Below are 18,664 nucleotides of genomic sequence, written 5' to 3'. Positions count from 1 at the left end.
TTAATTTTGGCAATTTTAAAGTATTAACTTCACAAGTTTTCAACTACGGAGATATAGTTTCCTCACTAGAATTTCTAGATTCAACTTTACACGCGTTTTTTCTTAATTTTTCCTGAATTTTACATTTAAAACTTATAATTCTTTCCTGATATTCCTGCGCGGAAATTACTTCTGTTTCCAACTCCTGTTCCGTAATTATAAGTTTTTCAATCTCAGAATCGTATTGTTTCAACAACTGCGATTTTTCAAGTAACATTTCGAGTAATTCTTTTAATTTCTCATCCACGGTTTCACCCTCTTCTAACAATGCAGAATCTATTTTACTCATCAACTTAGTAGTTACGCTACGCGTCACCGTACGCAACTTCTTTGCCTTATTCATAGCCTCCATTTTATCATTAGATTCTATCAACTATAATAATCGCCAAGATTTTTATTCAACAATTCTATTCAAAACTTGAAAAATGAAAAAGGGCCTACCTCGAATTTCTTCGCGTTAAATCCTGGCTTTTCAGTCATGAACTCACTAATTTTCTTCGTTTATTCTTCATCTCCACAAATCACGTTCGGGTCACCAAAAAAAAGTGTACGTATCCAAATGATCAGAAGGTTGTTGATGCTTGTTCCTTGATCTATTGCACCAAGCTATTTTACTGTACATTTATTTACAATTTATTTACAAGTCGTATGCCACCTGGCATATTTACAAGCGTTATGCCTCCTGGCATGTACATGATAGACATATTCTGCCACCTGGCATGTGAATTGATACATCATACTAGTTTTCTGCCACCTGACAGATACGATGCAATTACCTCAATTAGCGGTAATACGGCGGACATTTTGGTGTGTCCGCTTCCCTTACGTTCTGTTACGCAACTAACTTTTTGTGTGGTGCGCCCTCTGGGCACAAATCTCCGCAATCACCGAGGAGGCCAAAACACTCTGTATTTGTTTTGAATTTACTACTTTTGGTCCTTTGTTAGCTATAAATTCTACGAGTTCCTCTTTTAAATTTCATTACTCTGCTATATCTGAATTTGTGAAAGAAAGCATCTAAAAACCCAACTGAGTATAAACCCAACTCGGTGGCACAACAGCCCTAGTGTCCCACAGCCTGCAGTTCCCTGTTTCTGCTTTCTTGACCTTTTGGGCCCCGGAGTGTATCAGCACATGCTCTGGGCGAGTGGTCAGCTTGTCGCAGGAACCCCAGTATTTAGTCCCCAAGACGCGCTTGCCACTACTCAACTCAATATATTCATATTTAAATTATCCTAGAATCGCTATATAAAATTAGCATGAGAAACGTCTAAATGTTGACAGTAAGTAAGTAAATGTTTTGCAGGGACTGCTAATTATATGGAAAAGCTGCTGTGTTCACCTATTGGATCTCTTTTGAAGAAGTTTTTCTACAAAAGCAGCTGTAATGTTTTTAGTTTTAATTATATTCAACTTATCCTTTTGCAATTATAAATTGACTTCATAAAATATTTTAAACCAGTTTATCAAATAAACGATGCAATTTTTGGATGTAATTATTTATTTCGGGCACTGCTTCATCTCTGCTTTTGAGGAAATCAGTACTGACTCAAATAAATTGAAAAAAAGATTCATACAAAATACGTTGTTCCCCCCCCACACACACACACTTTTATGCTGTAAATAATGTTGTAATGTCTGGTACTCCCTTCCCTATCATGTTCAAGGGGAAAATGAAATCAAAATGAAGGAAAATTGCCTTCTGGCGAGCCACAGAGATTGATTCAATTAGGCCTTGGACAGTCGAGAAGTAATTGCATGATAGCAGCAGGCATGCAACTGTGTGCCATAGGTGCACTGTACAGCTGAAGTGAACCTCTAAAATTAGGTGTATTAATATTAACTTTAAATGTGTTTGCAAATGATAATTTTATATATCTATTGTGTGGAAAGTAAATTTAATATTTGGGGAAAAGTTTCCAAGTGCCTCCTTCCTTCTTGGACAAAAAAGGAATAAACAAAATGAACTAGAGACTACAGTAATGAAGTGACATATGCAGGTATTCATTCAGACTTTTTTCTCTCAAATGCTGACAATGAATAACTTAATGTACATTAAGTGCAACTATTACTGCTTATTTGAAATGTTTTGTGAAACAATGCTTTGTCATGCTGCAGCACCATCAGTAGCAGCTAACAAAATGTTATCAAAAGAAATTACTTTTTCTTGGAAAAACTTGTTCATGGTGTTAATTATTGATTTCCAAATTTTTAGTAAATAATTACTCTTGACAAGTTTTTTTTTTTTCTTTTATGAATAGAATGCATAATAAGAATAGTGCTTTGTTATTTGATAGTTGAATGGGTACTAACGTAATGAATTTTTATCCACTCATCTTTCACATAATGATATTCAACACCTTTAGCCAATTTTATCTATTCTTTTCACTGAATTATTACTTAGAGGAATTTATCTCATGAAATCTGATTGCGTTTTAGAATGAAGAACAGAATTCCTGGTATATTGTGTATGGTTTTCTTGCTTTTGCATTTAACACTGAAATATTATATGAAGCTCACAATCCATTGTCTTCTTGCTTAGAAGATTAGTGCCAGAAAATTTCGATATAGTTAACTGTTTAAATATTTCCTACTGAGTCCTTGAAAGTAGGATAAATGTTTTGTCTCTCTCTTTAAAATGCATGCATTTTATTCAAATGAATTTCTAGCTTAGGAGGCTTCATGGCTTCATTTGAAAATAATTTTGTCAAATAAAATATATAGGTAATAAAACCAATAAGCTTCCAAGAGATTGTGTAAATCCCTATTTTAAATACCGAGTACTGTTGGCATTTCTCTTTAAATATTTTACAAGGTAAGTTTAAAACTGGTTTCACAATTTGCAGTGCACAAATCATTGTCTTTTAAACTCAGCCACTTAATAAACTCAAACAAGCTTAAAATGGAAGTGATTTTAATAAGCAGTGGGTACTTTATAGCCCCATTCACATGCAACACTCTTTCGCACCGCCACCGTTTGTGTTAGAGAGAAACGGGGATATGAAGCAGTTTCATTTTCAGGACCGGTTCAGATGCACATCGTCTTCCATCCCTTAAACCATAAGCAATGATGTCACAAACGCGAATCGGTTTGTCGGATTTCTAATGTTTGCTTACATCTTCTTTCACATTGTTTACTATTGCTATAATAGAACGTCATTGGAGTTCAACTCTTAAATTAAACAAAATACATTTAAATTAATTTTAAATGCAATTTATATATGAGACCAAATGGTTAAAAGAAGAAAAGAAATCACATATGCTGCTGAACGGTTTTAAATACAATACTTTGTGGCTGTTAAAATTGCGAACTTTCCTTTTTGAAAAAATGAATAAAATGACAAATTAATATTATTAATATTAATCATAAATATTTTAATATTGATTATAAATGTTTTAGAAAATATATTGTAATTAATTCACATATTAAAATTGTTTTGAAAGTGTTTTACAAAGACTTTAAATAAAAACTTGTAATTTATGTTTATATTAACCAATTGTATAGCACTAGGTTTTATTATATATACATGTATTGAAATTCAGTGATAAAATTTTTAAGAAATTTGAAATGATTTAATGACTATTTAGATAGTTTACATTCTTTAAACTGCATTTTCTCAGTTTACATTTCTGTGATAAATCATTTTACTTAAAGTCCTTAAAATTATATAGATATGGAATAAATTAAATATTTTTACTCCTTATTTAAAATTATATACTTTATAGAAACAGGGATGGGTTTTACAAAATACTGAAAACAAAAATGATTTGAAGTGAAAATGTAATTCAGATCATATTTGTTTCAAAGTTTTTACATAAGAATGTGTTTTTATTTTTTACTCAGAAATTAGTAATTCCTTAATTTCAAAATCTATCCTTTAAGTTATTAAGAACACTCTAATAAATACAATCAGAAAATTTGTGTGGGGGGGACATTGAAAATTGTAAGAGAAGAAAGATAATTTAATTGTTAAACTTTTCTTCCAAAAATTTAAATAAAAAAAAATTATTGGCAATTTTTTTTTTCAGCTTAAAATCACAAAACCATTTAATAATATTCATAAAAAGCAGATGCAAGTTCTTAAATAAAAACATAATTCAAAAGGTACCGAGTCTCCTTGTCACATTGAAGCTGATATGCATGTCTTTAGTTTTAATTTGAACAGTATATCTGGAATACCCAGCATCAGATAACTATGTCTATACTTGTTTTCAAATTTCTGTATTTCGTACGGTTCTATGTAATTTTTTTTTTTTTTTTTTTTTGGAATATCACATCCCCAGATATCTACCAACGTGATTGTTTTGCTGACAATCCACTGAGCAGTCAGTTGCACGTCAGCCATGTTGTTTGTTAAAATTAAGTGAACAGTGCAATCGCGCAATGCAGTATGGGAAATTACCCCCATTTGCCCTGCTCCCGAGAGGTAGGAATGTTCTACCAAATTCTACCTCGAATTTGGAGAAGCAGTTAATGCTGTTCGCCTTGTGAATGGGACACGTTGGAAGAATCGGTTTTCTCTACCGGTCGAATTTGCTCTTGTGAACGGGGCTTATGTCAAGATTTTATCCACTAATATTTTAGTGGCATCATTTCATAATGTGTGATAAGAGAGGCTCTGCAGACATTTAATTACATTTTTCACTTTAAAATCATTTTTAAAGGTCATATAAAATTAATTTTTAAACTTCTAAATTTTTTGTTTTTATATCTTGTAATATAGTTATAAGCATGCATTACATATAAATAGTTTAATAAGATGTTTATTATTAAAATCATTATGAAATGTTTTGAAAATTGTAAAGTTTTACTTTTATGTTAGGAGCACAGTATATTTTATAATTTCATGTAAAATGAATCAATTGTAGGGTTGAAATTGTTATGCGTAGTTTGACTAGTAGTATACAGTTCCGATGACCTGGCTGAAAAACAATTTCTGTTTGTGTTTAAGTTTAAATGATTAAGTTGTTTTGGATTGTTAAGACGAATTTTTATTTGTATGATTGAAAGAAATTTTGAAGTTTTTTTTTAATTTTTATTTTTTAAATGAACATTTGTTTTTGATCAGAGAATATTCTGAAGCATGGACAAAATTACACTCTAATTAATCTGCCTATCATTGGCTGTAATTTCTATCAAAATTGATTTATTTATTTTGTTCAGTGTTACAGTTCGTATTTTAAAGATCGTTTAGTTATAAAATGTCAACAGCATTTTTTTATGATGTGGACAGTAAAAATAATGTATTTGTTACACAATGATGCATTAGAAATTTAGATTTGTCATTATAGTAAATTATAAACAGGGACTATTAAAAGAAATTATACCTAAATAAAGATATTTTGCTTTGATTTAAAAAGCAGCAATAAAATGAAACCTCGGTACATTTTTAGTGTAGCAGTCTGTAAATGCAGGACTCCCCAAAATCCTGCTAGTTTGTAATTCTCTTTCGATAAAAAATATGTAAGTAAATGGTTTCAAAGCTTTACTTTTTTGTGTGTGGTTTCAAATAATTATTAATTATTTTTTATTTTCTTTTTTAGGCCAGGTGGATGGCCTGTATCTGGGCCAAAGATAAATAGAACTTCTACATACTATGAAATAAGTATATGCCATCCTCTCAACTATACTCAATTTTCTCTTAGCCAAGGGTGTCCAAAAAGTTCCATTTGTCAAATTTCAGGTGAAAAAGCTCTTAGCTTTGGAAAGGCCATTGAAAGTCCGTCTGATTATAGAATTTCTGACAATGGTGATACTGGCTTTTCCCTTTATGTTCGTACTAGTGAATTGTGTGGTTCAAGTGGAGTATATTAAGCTACCATAAATTTTGCATGTGGGCCGAATCTTGGAGCACCAGAACTTATATTATGGAGTGATTGTCAAGTGAAGTTCTTCTGGAGAACTTCAGCTGCTTGCATCAACAAACCTAGAACTCATCAAGTTCCTTGTTATGTTATTGATAATGAAGGCAATAAGCAAGATTTGTCTCAGCTGATTTTAAGGAAAGGAGGTTATTCTGTAACTAATTTTTTCTCAGAGGCTTTTCATTTTATGATTAATATATGTTCTGAGATATTTGGTGATGAGGGTTGTGGTTCAAACTCCTCAGCATGCAGAGTTAATTGGAATGAACGTTTATCATTTGGGAAACCACATGGGCGTCTTCAGTATACCCAGGAAGGACTAATATTGTCTTATTTAACAGATGAAATATATTCAAAGCCACCTAAAGGATGTAGTCTCAAACCAAAGACAACTATCATATTTAAATGCCGTCAGAGAAATGAAAGTTTATTTCCTGTGCTGCGTCGTCCCACATCAAACTGTCAGTATGAGATTATTTGGTCCACTGAATATGCTTGCCCTGAAAATGTATTAAAAGGAAGTGTGGAAACTTGTCAGTTTACAGCTGAATCTAATGGAGTTGAAATAGATTTGAGCCCTTTGATAAAATGGCCTGCTTTTAATATTCCCAGTATTTCTGGAAATTCTACATTCGCTTTAAGTGTCTGTGTTGGACTTCAAAATTTTACTTGCAGTGGTAAAAATTGGAACTCAACATCTGTTTGCGCCAATGGAACAACAAATTCATCTGTCATAATTGGTACCACAGAAGGATCACATCTTATATATGCAGATAATATAGTGATCTTAACTTATCCTGGACGAGAATCATGTGATAATGATACAGATGAGTCATCTAGAGTAAAGTTTCTTTGTGATTTTGATGCTAGTAATAATGGCAATGGGGTGCCATATCATATATCATCAGATCCCTGCTTTCATACATTTGAATGGAAAACAAAACATGCATGCGTAAAACCTTCATTAGATGCTATACTTTTAAAATGGACAAAGCACTGTTCTGTCCATTTTAAAAACAAAACTATCGATCTTAAAAAATTATTTTTAGAAAAATGGGATGGTAAAATGTGGGAAGCCATTGATGGAAGAAATATAAATCATAAAGATAATGCGAAGTATTACTTGAATGTTTGTGGCCAGGTGGCATATATAAGTCACTTAAGTAGTTGTGGTCAAGGTTCTTCTGCTTGTGTTTTGGATAGCAATGGTAAATATTTGAATTTAGGAAACTTTACTTCACCACCAATTTATGATATTATTTCAGATTCTGTCCGATTGACTTATACTGGTGGAAGCCCTTGCAAAGATGGAAAACAGTGGATATCAACTATAAACTTTTTTTGCCGATTTGGGGATCTTGATTCTAGACCAGTATTGGTACATATAGATGAGTCAGAATGCCAGTATAAATTTGAATGGCACACTGCTAGAGCTTGCCCAGAAGGCTTTGTTGAGGGTGCTAACTGTAAAATACATGATGATAATAGAGGTATTAATTATGATCTCTCACCTCTTAAACATAAAGTATACAAAGTTGATACTGAATCTCACAAATTCTTTATTCGTATTTGTGAGCCACAGCATGGTATTTTTCATGAGGACAAAATAAATTCTTCATCATGGATTATTTCCTTTTCTGGTTTATATTATAATCGTGGGACTATTAATTCATTTCATCGCTTTAGTTACCCATTGCAAGGTGGCGCTAAAATATTTTACATTTGTGATTTTAATGCTGGAAATGGAAGTCCCCATTTTGTTAGGCATGATGGATTTTCTTACATTTTTCATTGGTATACTAGTTTACTTTACACTAACTCTTCGACTGTGTGCATGGTTCAAGATCCATTTTCTCATTTAATTTATGATCTCTCAGGATTATCTATATATGAAAACAATTGGGTACATGTTGTAAATGAAGATAATAAGGAAAGCAAGGTCTATTTGAGTATTTGTCGACCTCTCACTCAGCCTTTAATTTGTGATTCAAGTGCTGCTGCATGTATGGTTGAAAAGGTTGGGGGAGAAGAGAAGGTTGTTATATCTAATTTGGGGCAGCCAGTCAGCCTTCCAGTTTTAGAGAGTCCTGGTCATCTTATTCTCAAGTATACTAATGGAAATCCTTGTACTGAATATAGTGAAAATGCTACTTATTCAACAGTAATACATTTTCTATGTGCAAAGGATAAAATGAGTAAAAATGATTTACAGTTTTTAAGTAAAGTTAGTGCTTGTGAATATACCTTCTTGTGGAGAACTAAAGCTGCTTGTCCGACTGGTGTTTCACAATCTTTTGAAAGTTGTGAGTTAACTGATCCTGATTCTGGTTTTACTTTTGATTTGACTCCTCTTTGGAAAGTCGATGAGCCATATACAATAAAGACATACTTTAATACTACATTCCAGCTTAATGTATGTGGTAAAGTTGAGTCAGGGTGTTTGTCCTCTAATGGAAAACAGTTATCAGAAAATGTAAGTGCCTGTGAAATTGATTCAGAAGGTTCTGTGAGAAATTTAGCTGTATCAGATTCATATTTTCTTAGCTATTCTACTGGGAGAGATTTGTCAATTACCTACAAGTATTTTGATGAAAGTTTCCAAGAAGGTGTGATAATAAAGTTTCCATGTCATAACACAACAGCAGATCCACATCTGAAATTCATAATGTATGATGATAAGAATAGACAATATATTTTTGAGATGAAGACACCTTTGACCTGTATCTGTTCACACTTTGATTGCAATGTGTTTGATCAGTATGGAAATGAATATGATTTAAGTCCTCTTACAAAGTATAGAGAAGGTAATTGGGAGGTTGCAGACAGTAGGCCAAACCATTCACATTTAAGGTATCATATAAATATTTGTCGACCCTTGAACAAAGTTAATGGTTATAAATGTCCTACTGGCTTTTCAGGAGCCTGTCAAACTAATGTTTTGCAAAATGGAAGTATAGGTCATGATCTTGGATCACAAATGAATGAACCTCTGGTGAATGATAAAGGTATCATAGTTCTTCGTTATACCCATGGTTCCTATTGTAATAATGGTCAATTTAAGCGTAGTACAACAGTAAATTTTTTCTGTTCTGGAGAACATGAAGACTTAAAATTTATCAGAGAAACTCCAGAATGTGAATATATTTTCTCATTAGGAACTCCTGTTGTGTGCCCTATTCAAAACAGTGTTGGTGGTGTTTGCACAATTAAAGAACCGTTCTTTGGATACATTTTTGATTTAAATCCTCTAAAGAATAAAAATAATTACAATTTAACTGTAGGTGAATATAACTTTTATTTTAATGTTTGTGACAAATTAAACGGCTTCAAGAATGCATGTATGAATTCAAGTGCTTGTCAAACAAAACCTAAAGAACCTTCATTTTCAATAAGCTTCGGTCTGCCAAATGATCATCTTGTTTATCGAAATGGGGTACTTACTCTCGAATATACATCAGATGCAAACTATTGTCATGGGAAATACAGTAGCTCTATTAAAATTATATTTACTTGTCACCAAGCTCTTGAAGTTGGACCATACTTTGTGTCAGAAACTGAAGATTGTACATTCTTATTTGAATGGCCTACTGTACATGCATGCCCACCATTTAATGTCGTAGAATGTTCTGTTATAGGTGACAATGGTGCTTATTATGATTTAAGCAGATTATCTCTACCTAATAAAAATTATTATGTTAAACATCCTTTGTATGAAAAACATTTTGTGATTAATGTATGCCGTAGTTTAGTGCCTGCACTAGATTTTGTTTGTCCTTATACTTCTGGTTCGTGTTTAGTTGATATTTCAAACCATCCTGTTGATGAACCAGTAAATCTTGGTAGAGTTAGTCAAGGACCATATATAGATAATGGTAAGCTAAAAATAAACTATACTTCTGGAGATCCTTGTTATGCAGAAGGAACAGAAACTGAAAGATTCATGCAGACAGTTATTGAATTTATTTGTGATCACAACAGTATAGATAGCAAACCAGAATTTCTAGGAAGCAATGGGTGTACTTACTATTTTGATTGGCATACCATATATGCTTGTGAAAGTGAATCACCAAAGATTGGTGGTAATTGCACTGTCGAAGAGCCTTTTACTGGGTATTTGTTTAATCTCTCATCATTAAAAAACCATGGATTATTCAGGTATGAAAAAGATAATCACCAATATTACCTCAGTGTGTGTTGTAGTGATGATACTAGTCCATGTGATGTTGATTCTGGCATGTGTCAGGAAATATTAACTGGCACAACCCAGCACTGGAGTGGTGGAAAGTCTAACATCCACTTGATATACAGCAATGGAATTATATTTTTAAATTACAGTAATGCTGACTTATGCCATAATAGTCGTTTTACACGAAAAACATTAATAAAATTTCATTGTGGGCATGGAATAGGTGAACCTGAACTTTTGCAGGAAACCCACAATTGCACATATTATTTTATTTGGAAAACTAAATTTGCTTGTCAAACGTTGTTACATAGTGCTATAAAAAATGGAAGCCAGTATTATGATTTGACAAGCATAGCAGCTACATCTCATCTAGCAGAATCTAGTGTTTTAAATGATAATGCTTCATATTACATAAGTATTTGTAACTCATTACAAAAACTACCAGAACTTTTATTTCCTCCAGGGGCTGCAATTTGTCGGGTTCAGGTTGATGGTTCTACAGAAGTAAGTGTCTACAATATTACTTAAAATTTTAAATATTGGATTATGCTTTTCACTGATTTATTACATTATAATGTAGGTTGGCAGTTCTATTTAGCTGCTTAACATATTTAATTGTACATAGTTTGATAGCTTAAAAGTATTTTCATTTCACAAAAAATGCTAAAGTTAGAAATTTAATACTGATCACACAGGAGCAGATGAACCCAGATTAATTTATATAGGACTAAACTTATACAGGTCAAGAATAATGTTGGACAAAATCTCCAGCATTCTCAGACTGGTAACTTTATAATGACATCATTAGCTTCAGATTTGTCGATGTCAATTATGGAATAGTGGACGGTATGCGTAATTCAGTACAAAAACTGAGATCCATCATCATCTTGACTTTGGCAATATCTGGATTTCAGATCGTCAGTTTAAGTCTAATAAGCTGAAATGTAGAAATGTTAGCATTGAGGCTTTGCTTATGGGTTAGGTCAACTAGAAGAATGCAAACTCCTCCTTCAGGAAGGCTAGACTAGAGCTGGTGTGGCTGCACTGGAAGGCAAAATTCCTAGAATTTACAGAAGCAACAAGCAAAAAAATTAGGGATGGTAGAATTTCCAGAATTTATTAAAGGCACTGGTCTGCAGAATTTAAGGGCGGCAAAATTTTTATAACTTAGGGAGATGCCAGGCGATAGAATTTAGGACCCACAGAGATTGCACTGAGCAGCAAAATGCCAAAATACATACCCCTTTCACAACCACTCAAGTAATCTGGCGATCATCAATATAAAAAAAAAGCTCTGAGATTCACAAAAAGTGCTGGAGTTAGAAATTTAATTCTGGTGACAAATGTGCAGTGGGAATGCAAATTAACTTATACATAACTTCGACATAATCTCCAGCATTCATTATCCATGATCCGTTACTTGGGATATTCTCAGAATGGTAACTTTTTAATGAAACCACAAATTCAGATTTGTTGATATCAAGGATGGAATAGTGGATGCCATGTGTAATACAGTGGAAAGACAGAGATCTAGAAATGTCTTACTTTCAATGATTTCAGGTGATTAGTTTAAATCTAATACAGTCAAAAGTCGTTAATCCGGACTCGTCGGGACTTCGGCGATTCCGGATTATCGATTTTTCCGGATTATAGATCATCGGTTTAAATCTCGTAAGATGGCATGCAGAAATTCTAAAATTAAAAATATGAAACCGTAATTTATGAAATAAAGAACAATTATGATCTAAAGGGTATCAAAATTTACAAAAAAAAAAAAAAAAAAAAGCTTAATATTTATTTGTTTACTTTATTAAACATTTCTCTCAATGTAAGTTGTTTTAAGTTGCTTCATTTTATGTGATAATACTTTCTCTTTAATTCTATAAAAAGACATAATTTCTTGTTCAGTTACAAAGTTCTGCTGTTCAAGTCCCATTAATTGCTGTGCCGAGAATACCGACTAACTTGTCAATCAAAATTTTTTCGTTTTCACTAACCTCTCTGTCACATTCTTCATGTCTTTATCCATTTTTTGCAGCAATTCCACTTTTTGTTTGTTGGACATCAAAACATACTTTTGTTTTGTAGATCCTTTGGAAGTTCCAGCATCGGAAATTCTATTTGACATAATCGAAAGTTCAAGTTTACTTTTATAAAATTGCTCTTACAGTCTGCAAAAAATAATAAGTGGGATCCAATTCGAAGATTAAGGAACAACGCAATCATTAACATTAACTAAAATAGATAATTAGATAATTTTAGCTTACACCGTCCGTTATACCACAGGCAAAAAAGTATTCTGCACTTGCGCACACGCATATGCGCAGTAGTCAAGGTCTTACGCGCACGCGTAAAACGCCTGTGCGCATGTGCCGACGCGGCGCATGCGCAGAAAGTTTTTAGCTTTAGGGTCCGGATTATAGATCATTCCGGATTATGGGTGTCCGAATTAACGACTTTTGACTGTAAATACTTATTAGATTGAAAGTAAGACGATTCTCGATTCTAGACCATCTCGAACGCAACCTTGGCTGCCATTCTGCCAAAACACATAGAATCACCAGGCAGCAGAATCTAGGACCCACAAAGGCTGCACTAAGCAGCAAAACACTAAAATATGTAAACCACTCGAGTAATTCTGGCCAACATCAATATGAAATTGGTTAATTTACTGTTATTGGCTACTGCAATCTTCCTAGCCAGCAAGTATTTGAAAGTGATATGAAAACATCTCGATCGGGAGAAAAATTACATTTATGCACATCTGCTTGCTTTCATTGAGTATTATACAGTGTCTTTAATCCGGACGTCCATAATCTGGACCTCAAAGCTACAAACTTTCTGCACATGCATAAATGCATAATGCGTTTATGCATGCGCATAATACATTTACGCATGCGCATAATACGTTTACGCATGCAGGTATATAACGGACGGCATAAGCTAAACTAAAGTTATCTAATTATCTATTTCAGGTAATGTTGCAGATTGCGTTGTTTCTTAATCTTCTAATTGGATCCGGCTTATTATTTTTTGCAAACTGTTAGAGCATTTTCATAAAAGTAAGCTTGAACTTTCGATTAAGTCAAAAAGAATTTCCGATTCAGGAGCTGCCAAAAGATCTACAAAGCGAAAGCATGTTTTGATGTACCGCTTCCAATAATGAAGAAAGTGACAGAGAGGTTATTGAAAATGAAAAAATTTGGATTGACATGTTAGTCGGTATTCTCGACACAGCAATTACCGGACTTGAACAGTGGAACTGAACAAGAAATTATGTCTGTTTGTAGAATTAAAGAGAAATAATAAGCACATAAAACGAAACAACTTACCATAGAAAGAAATGTTTAATAAAGTAAACAAATAAATATTAAGCTTTTTTTTGTAAATTTTGATACCCTTTAGATCATAATTGCTCTTTACTTCATAAATTACGGTTTCATATTTTTAATTTTATAATTTCTGCATGCCATCTTATCAGATTTAAATTGATGATCTATAATCCGGAAAAACTGATAATCCGGAATCACCGAAGTCCTGACGAGTCCGGGTTAAAGACTTTTGACTGTATAAAGAAAACTATTTAAAAAAATATATAAATAAATAAACGATGCACCATTGATTTAAACTACGCAGTTTGAGTGAGTAAATGGAAATTTTTAAAATAGTTATTCGAAAGATATCATGCAACTTAAACAATTAAAGTGAAATTCAAAAAAGAAAAAATACTTAAAATAATAACAATTATAATTTAAAATATAATATAAAGACCATTTTCTGAAAAAAGGAATGATTGTGACTTTCCCCCCCCCTCACGCACGAGGTAGAAAGGGAAAAGAAATAGGTTGCCATATATTAAGAAGTTCTCCAAACGAACAATTCTTGGCGCAACTAAAAAAAAAAAAAAAAATTGTCAACATAAACTGTTGAATTTCTCCGTAAATTCTGCAACAAATTTTACAAAATTTAGTATCTGGGTATAATCTGAGTCTGAGAAATATGTAAGAAAAATTGTATGTCATTTCAGGAAAAGGTCCGATTTTGTGTCAAAATACGTATGTTAAAATAGTGTTATATATAAATCTAGTATATATCCTAAGTCACGCTTTCGAGACATAAAGAACACAATTTGAATTTCGTGAATCGACCCAGTAGAACAAGAGATATAGAACTGTCTTTTTTTTTTTTTTTTTTTTTTTTTTTAAAGCAGTGTACATCATAAAGAATGGAAACAGTTGAGATAATGCCAATAGTAGTAACTAATTACTCAAACGGCAATTCTACAGCACAGTATCTACAGTGGCTTAAGTAACCACCTAGAGACAGTCTCAGTTTCGAAATATAACTACAATGCTGGGTACTGTTGCAAGGTAAACAGTAAAAATAATCTCTCTAAGTAATGTATGCTGTGAATATATACTTCTTCAAGGGCCTTGTAACCGAGCCTATGTAATATATTTTACCTAGTTCAAATTGCATGGCAGGTAATCTGTGTACATATACTAGAAAACCCTGTAACCATGCCCATGTAACATAGTGTACATAGATCAAATAAATGCATCTGCTGAGTTGGCATGAAATTCTGTCTTCTACAAACCAATGAAAATTTTGTCTGTTAAACAGAGATTGGGAAATTCAAAAGTGGTTTGTCTGAAACAAATTGTGTTATAAATTTACCAGTGAAGAAAGGAAGATTAGTCATCTCATTATGTTAAAGTCATATAAGGAGATGTCTAAAGGAAATAATCATGTTTGTTTCATAACTGATGATAAATTGATAATGAAATTATTTTTTATGTTGATGCCAATTCAAATATTTATGATTATTTTGATGTCATTAAGTGCTGGAATTCAGAAATAATTTTTCGATCTCTGCCAAGAGGCTTCCAGAAACTGCAAATCTTTCCTTTTGAGACTGGATAAATGTATAAATCAATGTAATGTTTTAAGGATACATGCATTATACCCCTTATGTGAAGAAAAACTGTGAGATTATATATTGTTGGACTGCATTTAAATTTAGTCGATAGTATTTTTTAGCATTGCTCTCAATATAAAGTTTCATTTTTAATTCATGGTACTTGACCAAACTGTAAATATCTATGTTTTCTCTTCATCTTTTTAGCTGATATTTTGTGACTATAGAAATAGTAATTATAATGTAAATAATTCCAATAACTGCCCCTCCACCTGAAAGGAAAGGATTTGGGTCAAATAACATGTGTTCGCAATTAATGAGTTTACTTTTCTCATGCGAATAAATGTAGACTTAACTAAGTGAAGCAAACTGAAGGCAATTTCTGTACTGCTGCCCTGCATTGTATCCATTTCATGTTTTGAAACAAAAGAAGTGTGGGGGTTGCCTGAAAGATGCTGTTGAAGTAAGGCTTGTCTTGCCTCTGGGAAGCTTTGTTTTACCCTTCTGCAAAATAATGTGGTTATGTTGTTTCTGTATACTAATTCAGACCTTATTGTAACCTAGAACATCACCTGTTAAGTTTGAAAATAAATCTGAAAAGACAATTTGCCACAATGTCTTCCATCCTGGCAGTTTGGCGATGTTACAACATTTTATTTTAGAGTAGTGCAAGTGCCATTATATTTAAAATGGCACTTGAGGTACTTGATGATTTGATCTTTATAGATACTTGGATTTAAGTAAGCAAAAAGTTAATTCGATATCTTTTAAGGTTACCAATTATTGTAATGCTCATGGATAGGTGAAGTGTTGAAACCTCAGTAAACATTAGGATTTGTATTATGAATTAATTTCCCTTGATGTACCTAGAGGTTTTCATCAAATCAGTTATACAAGTATTGTTGCTCTTTGTTTGGTAAATATATCACTTTCTAGTAAAGGTTTTCTTTAAAAAGTTATTACATTTATGGTTATAAAAAGCATAATAGGAGGTAAAAATATTTCTATAATAAAATGTCCATTTAAAATAAATTAAATAAAAAATATCATATAGTTATGTATTTCAAAGAGGCATGAAATTATAGATTAGTACTTATCTGTTTTTAAAGCTATGTCTTTAATTTCAGAAATATGCATGCAAGACTGTATTCTTGTGGGAAACATCATTAGCATGTCAAAAGCTGCAAAAACCGTGTGCTTTTGATATTGATGGGATCCATTATAATTTTAATCTTCTTTCAAGTTCATTGCATAATTTTAATACATCAGACAGTAAAAACAAGTAAGTAGTTCTATTGGTTTTTCTAAAAATATGTAAAACTGTTATATGAAATGTCTTAAATGTTTGATGCAATGGTAATTATCCAAAATCTGTAAATACATTGAGCTCCTTAGAGCCACTAGCTCCCATTGAAGGTGAACTGTCAAGGTGACCACTATAGCTGGGTACATACGAAATAAAGGTGTCGATAATCATATTTTTTCTAAGACTGCTTTTCTTGCCCAACAAAGTCTATTAAACGCTTTTATTTGAGACTGCTTTGTTAATTTCATACATAATCAACTAAGTATTTCATAGAGAGGGTGATACCAAATTCATGGTACGAACTTGGAGGGTAGGTACAGAACGAAGATACGAATAATATTCCAGGGCTTTGTGTCAGTAGAGACAATGACCAGCTCCTGGAATTTTAAAGACTCTGACTCGACTCTAAACATATACACATGGATTACAGCTTATTTTTTTAATATAAAAGAAGTAATAGATGCTACAGAAAAAAATTATGGAATAGCAAATTATTTATACTAATTAGCATTTATTATGAAATGGAAAAATTGGCATTAGTTATTTCTAAGAAACAGTATTGCTTCGGCAAGATCTCCTTTGTTGGAGGGCCATAGATCCAATTTAATAAAGTTTGGAGTTGAGAAGAGTCTTTCCACACTAACTTGAGTAGGAAGAAGAACTGTTACTGTTAGGGCTACTTCTTTTAACTTTTCAGGATAGATTTTTGTAAATTCTAAAAGAGGTGTCTTGCAAGTGCAGACATATTTCTCTATTTCTTCAAAGATCGTGTAGAAATCTTGTTTGTATTTTTTCACTTTTATATGCAAAGGCTCTTGGTTCTTTATTTTCATTCGCTTTGCCTTAAGCCTTTTCAATATTATCCAAAACTATTTCTCAAAACCTAATTTATCATTGGAAGAGGATGATGGAGACTCTGTTGCAATGTGTGCAGTTTGACTGCCCTGATTCGAATTATCCAATTGTTCTGAGAATAATTTCATTCTTACTGAAAGTTCAAAAATGGTTTTCTTTGCCCTTTTAATTTTTTCGTCATCCAAGAAAATTCGGTGTTACAGATCTACATATATTGAACTCAGCAAGATCTCATTGTCTAGAAAACTAGTTTCTCTTTTCTTCATTGAAGAAATGATTCCTTCTGCAATAAACCCTCCATTTCAGAGAGAACAATTATCACGTTCTTCCATGCTCGCCTCCTGTCAATTCTTCAGATTGCACCTTTTTTGTGGCTATATACGGTGTAGAAAGAAGAGTTTCAAATTCTGCAAGATCATTCCACAGTCTTTTTGCTAGTCAAACAATAGGGTTATATGCATCTTCTAAAAAACTTCTTAATTATAACAACTTCTCTTTCATCAAATACATACTTCCTTATCACATTGCTTGATCAATAATTGCTCCTTTTCCTGCCCGCTTCCTAAGAATGGCATCAATTTTGGGAGTTCCTGATGCTTCCTGAGATTTAATTCTTATAAAATCTGATATGAACTTCTTCAGACGAAGAACAGCATCCACAGAATCTTTTATCACTCATTTAAAAATATCTTACTTCAAACTATGTCATGAAACATATTTGCATATTAGTAATTTCCATAGAAAATATTGTTGCCATTAGAGGGCAGTAGTCGTGTCTTTCTATCATCAGTGATGAGAGAGCTTACGAATGCCAAAAAAGCAGACATGCATTACATGTACAGCCGTTTTGCTGTTTCCTGAGAGACAAATGCTGGATCACAGAATGTTCCAGCGGTTACATCGGCAACTTTGTAAAGACAGGATGCTGGTCAACTATACAGAATCCAAGACTTTAGAAAGCATCTTGAACAATGTGGCTGATAGACCCGAGTCAAGTACAAGAGCTGTTGCACAAAACATTTTGAAATATACACTTTTGGTTTTGACTGTACTGGAAGAAATTGCAGTAAAATGTTTACACATATAATGAAACGATTATGTTGAGATCTCCCATAGAGGGCGTTGTAGCACCCCTCAACTGTGTGAGAGAAGTTTCGATTTGAGAGAGAGTTGGCGTGGGTTTTGAGAATGTAGTGTGAAGAGCTGTGTAATGCATATTTGCTATGTAACTGTACTATGTAATATAATGTAATTAAATGGGAAGCACTTCCGCAGAGAACCCGGTAAATGTAAACATCGCCAACTTTGGCAATAATAGTTCAAACCTGGTAACCCAGCGGATTTATCCTATTCGCTTGTTCGAAGTTTGCAACCATTCCTCTTGGGTTCATTTTGTTGAATTATCACTGTCGTTGTTCGCATTTGCAGCTTTATATTATTCTTCTCTTATTTATTAGTATTTTTTCTGAATTTGTTAACAACGAATGGATAGAAA

General features: G+C 32.8%; 1 protein-coding gene across 9 annotated transcripts in view; it reads left to right on the top strand.

Annotated features, from left to right (window-relative positions):
* Window positions 1-18,664, top strand: part of LOC118203623 (cation-independent mannose-6-phosphate receptor-like) — a 96,646-nt gene that overhangs the window by 13,995 nt on the left and 63,987 nt on the right. For all 9 annotated transcript variants that reach the window (XR_015043759.1, XR_015043760.1, XR_015043761.1 and 6 more), the window contains exons 2-3: window positions 5,584-10,594; window positions 16,136-16,290. Coding sequence is in view for 5 of the 9 variants with exons in the window: in XM_085826150.1 (XP_085682276.1) it covers window positions 6,092-10,594; window positions 16,136-16,290 (4,658 nt within the window). In the remaining 4 variants the exon portion in view is untranslated. The remainder of the gene's footprint in view (window positions 1-5,583; window positions 10,595-16,135; window positions 16,291-18,664) is intronic.

Source organism: Stegodyphus dumicola, chromosome 11 (genome assembly GCF_044657685.1).
Source record: "Stegodyphus dumicola isolate Sdum_Otavi_A_Nest chromosome 11, ASM4465768v1".
Classification (NCBI taxonomy): domain Eukaryota; kingdom Metazoa; phylum Arthropoda; class Arachnida; order Araneae; family Eresidae; genus Stegodyphus; species Stegodyphus dumicola.
The sequence above is the reverse complement of the archived record's forward strand: the minus strand, read 5'-3'. Positions and strand labels throughout refer to the sequence as shown.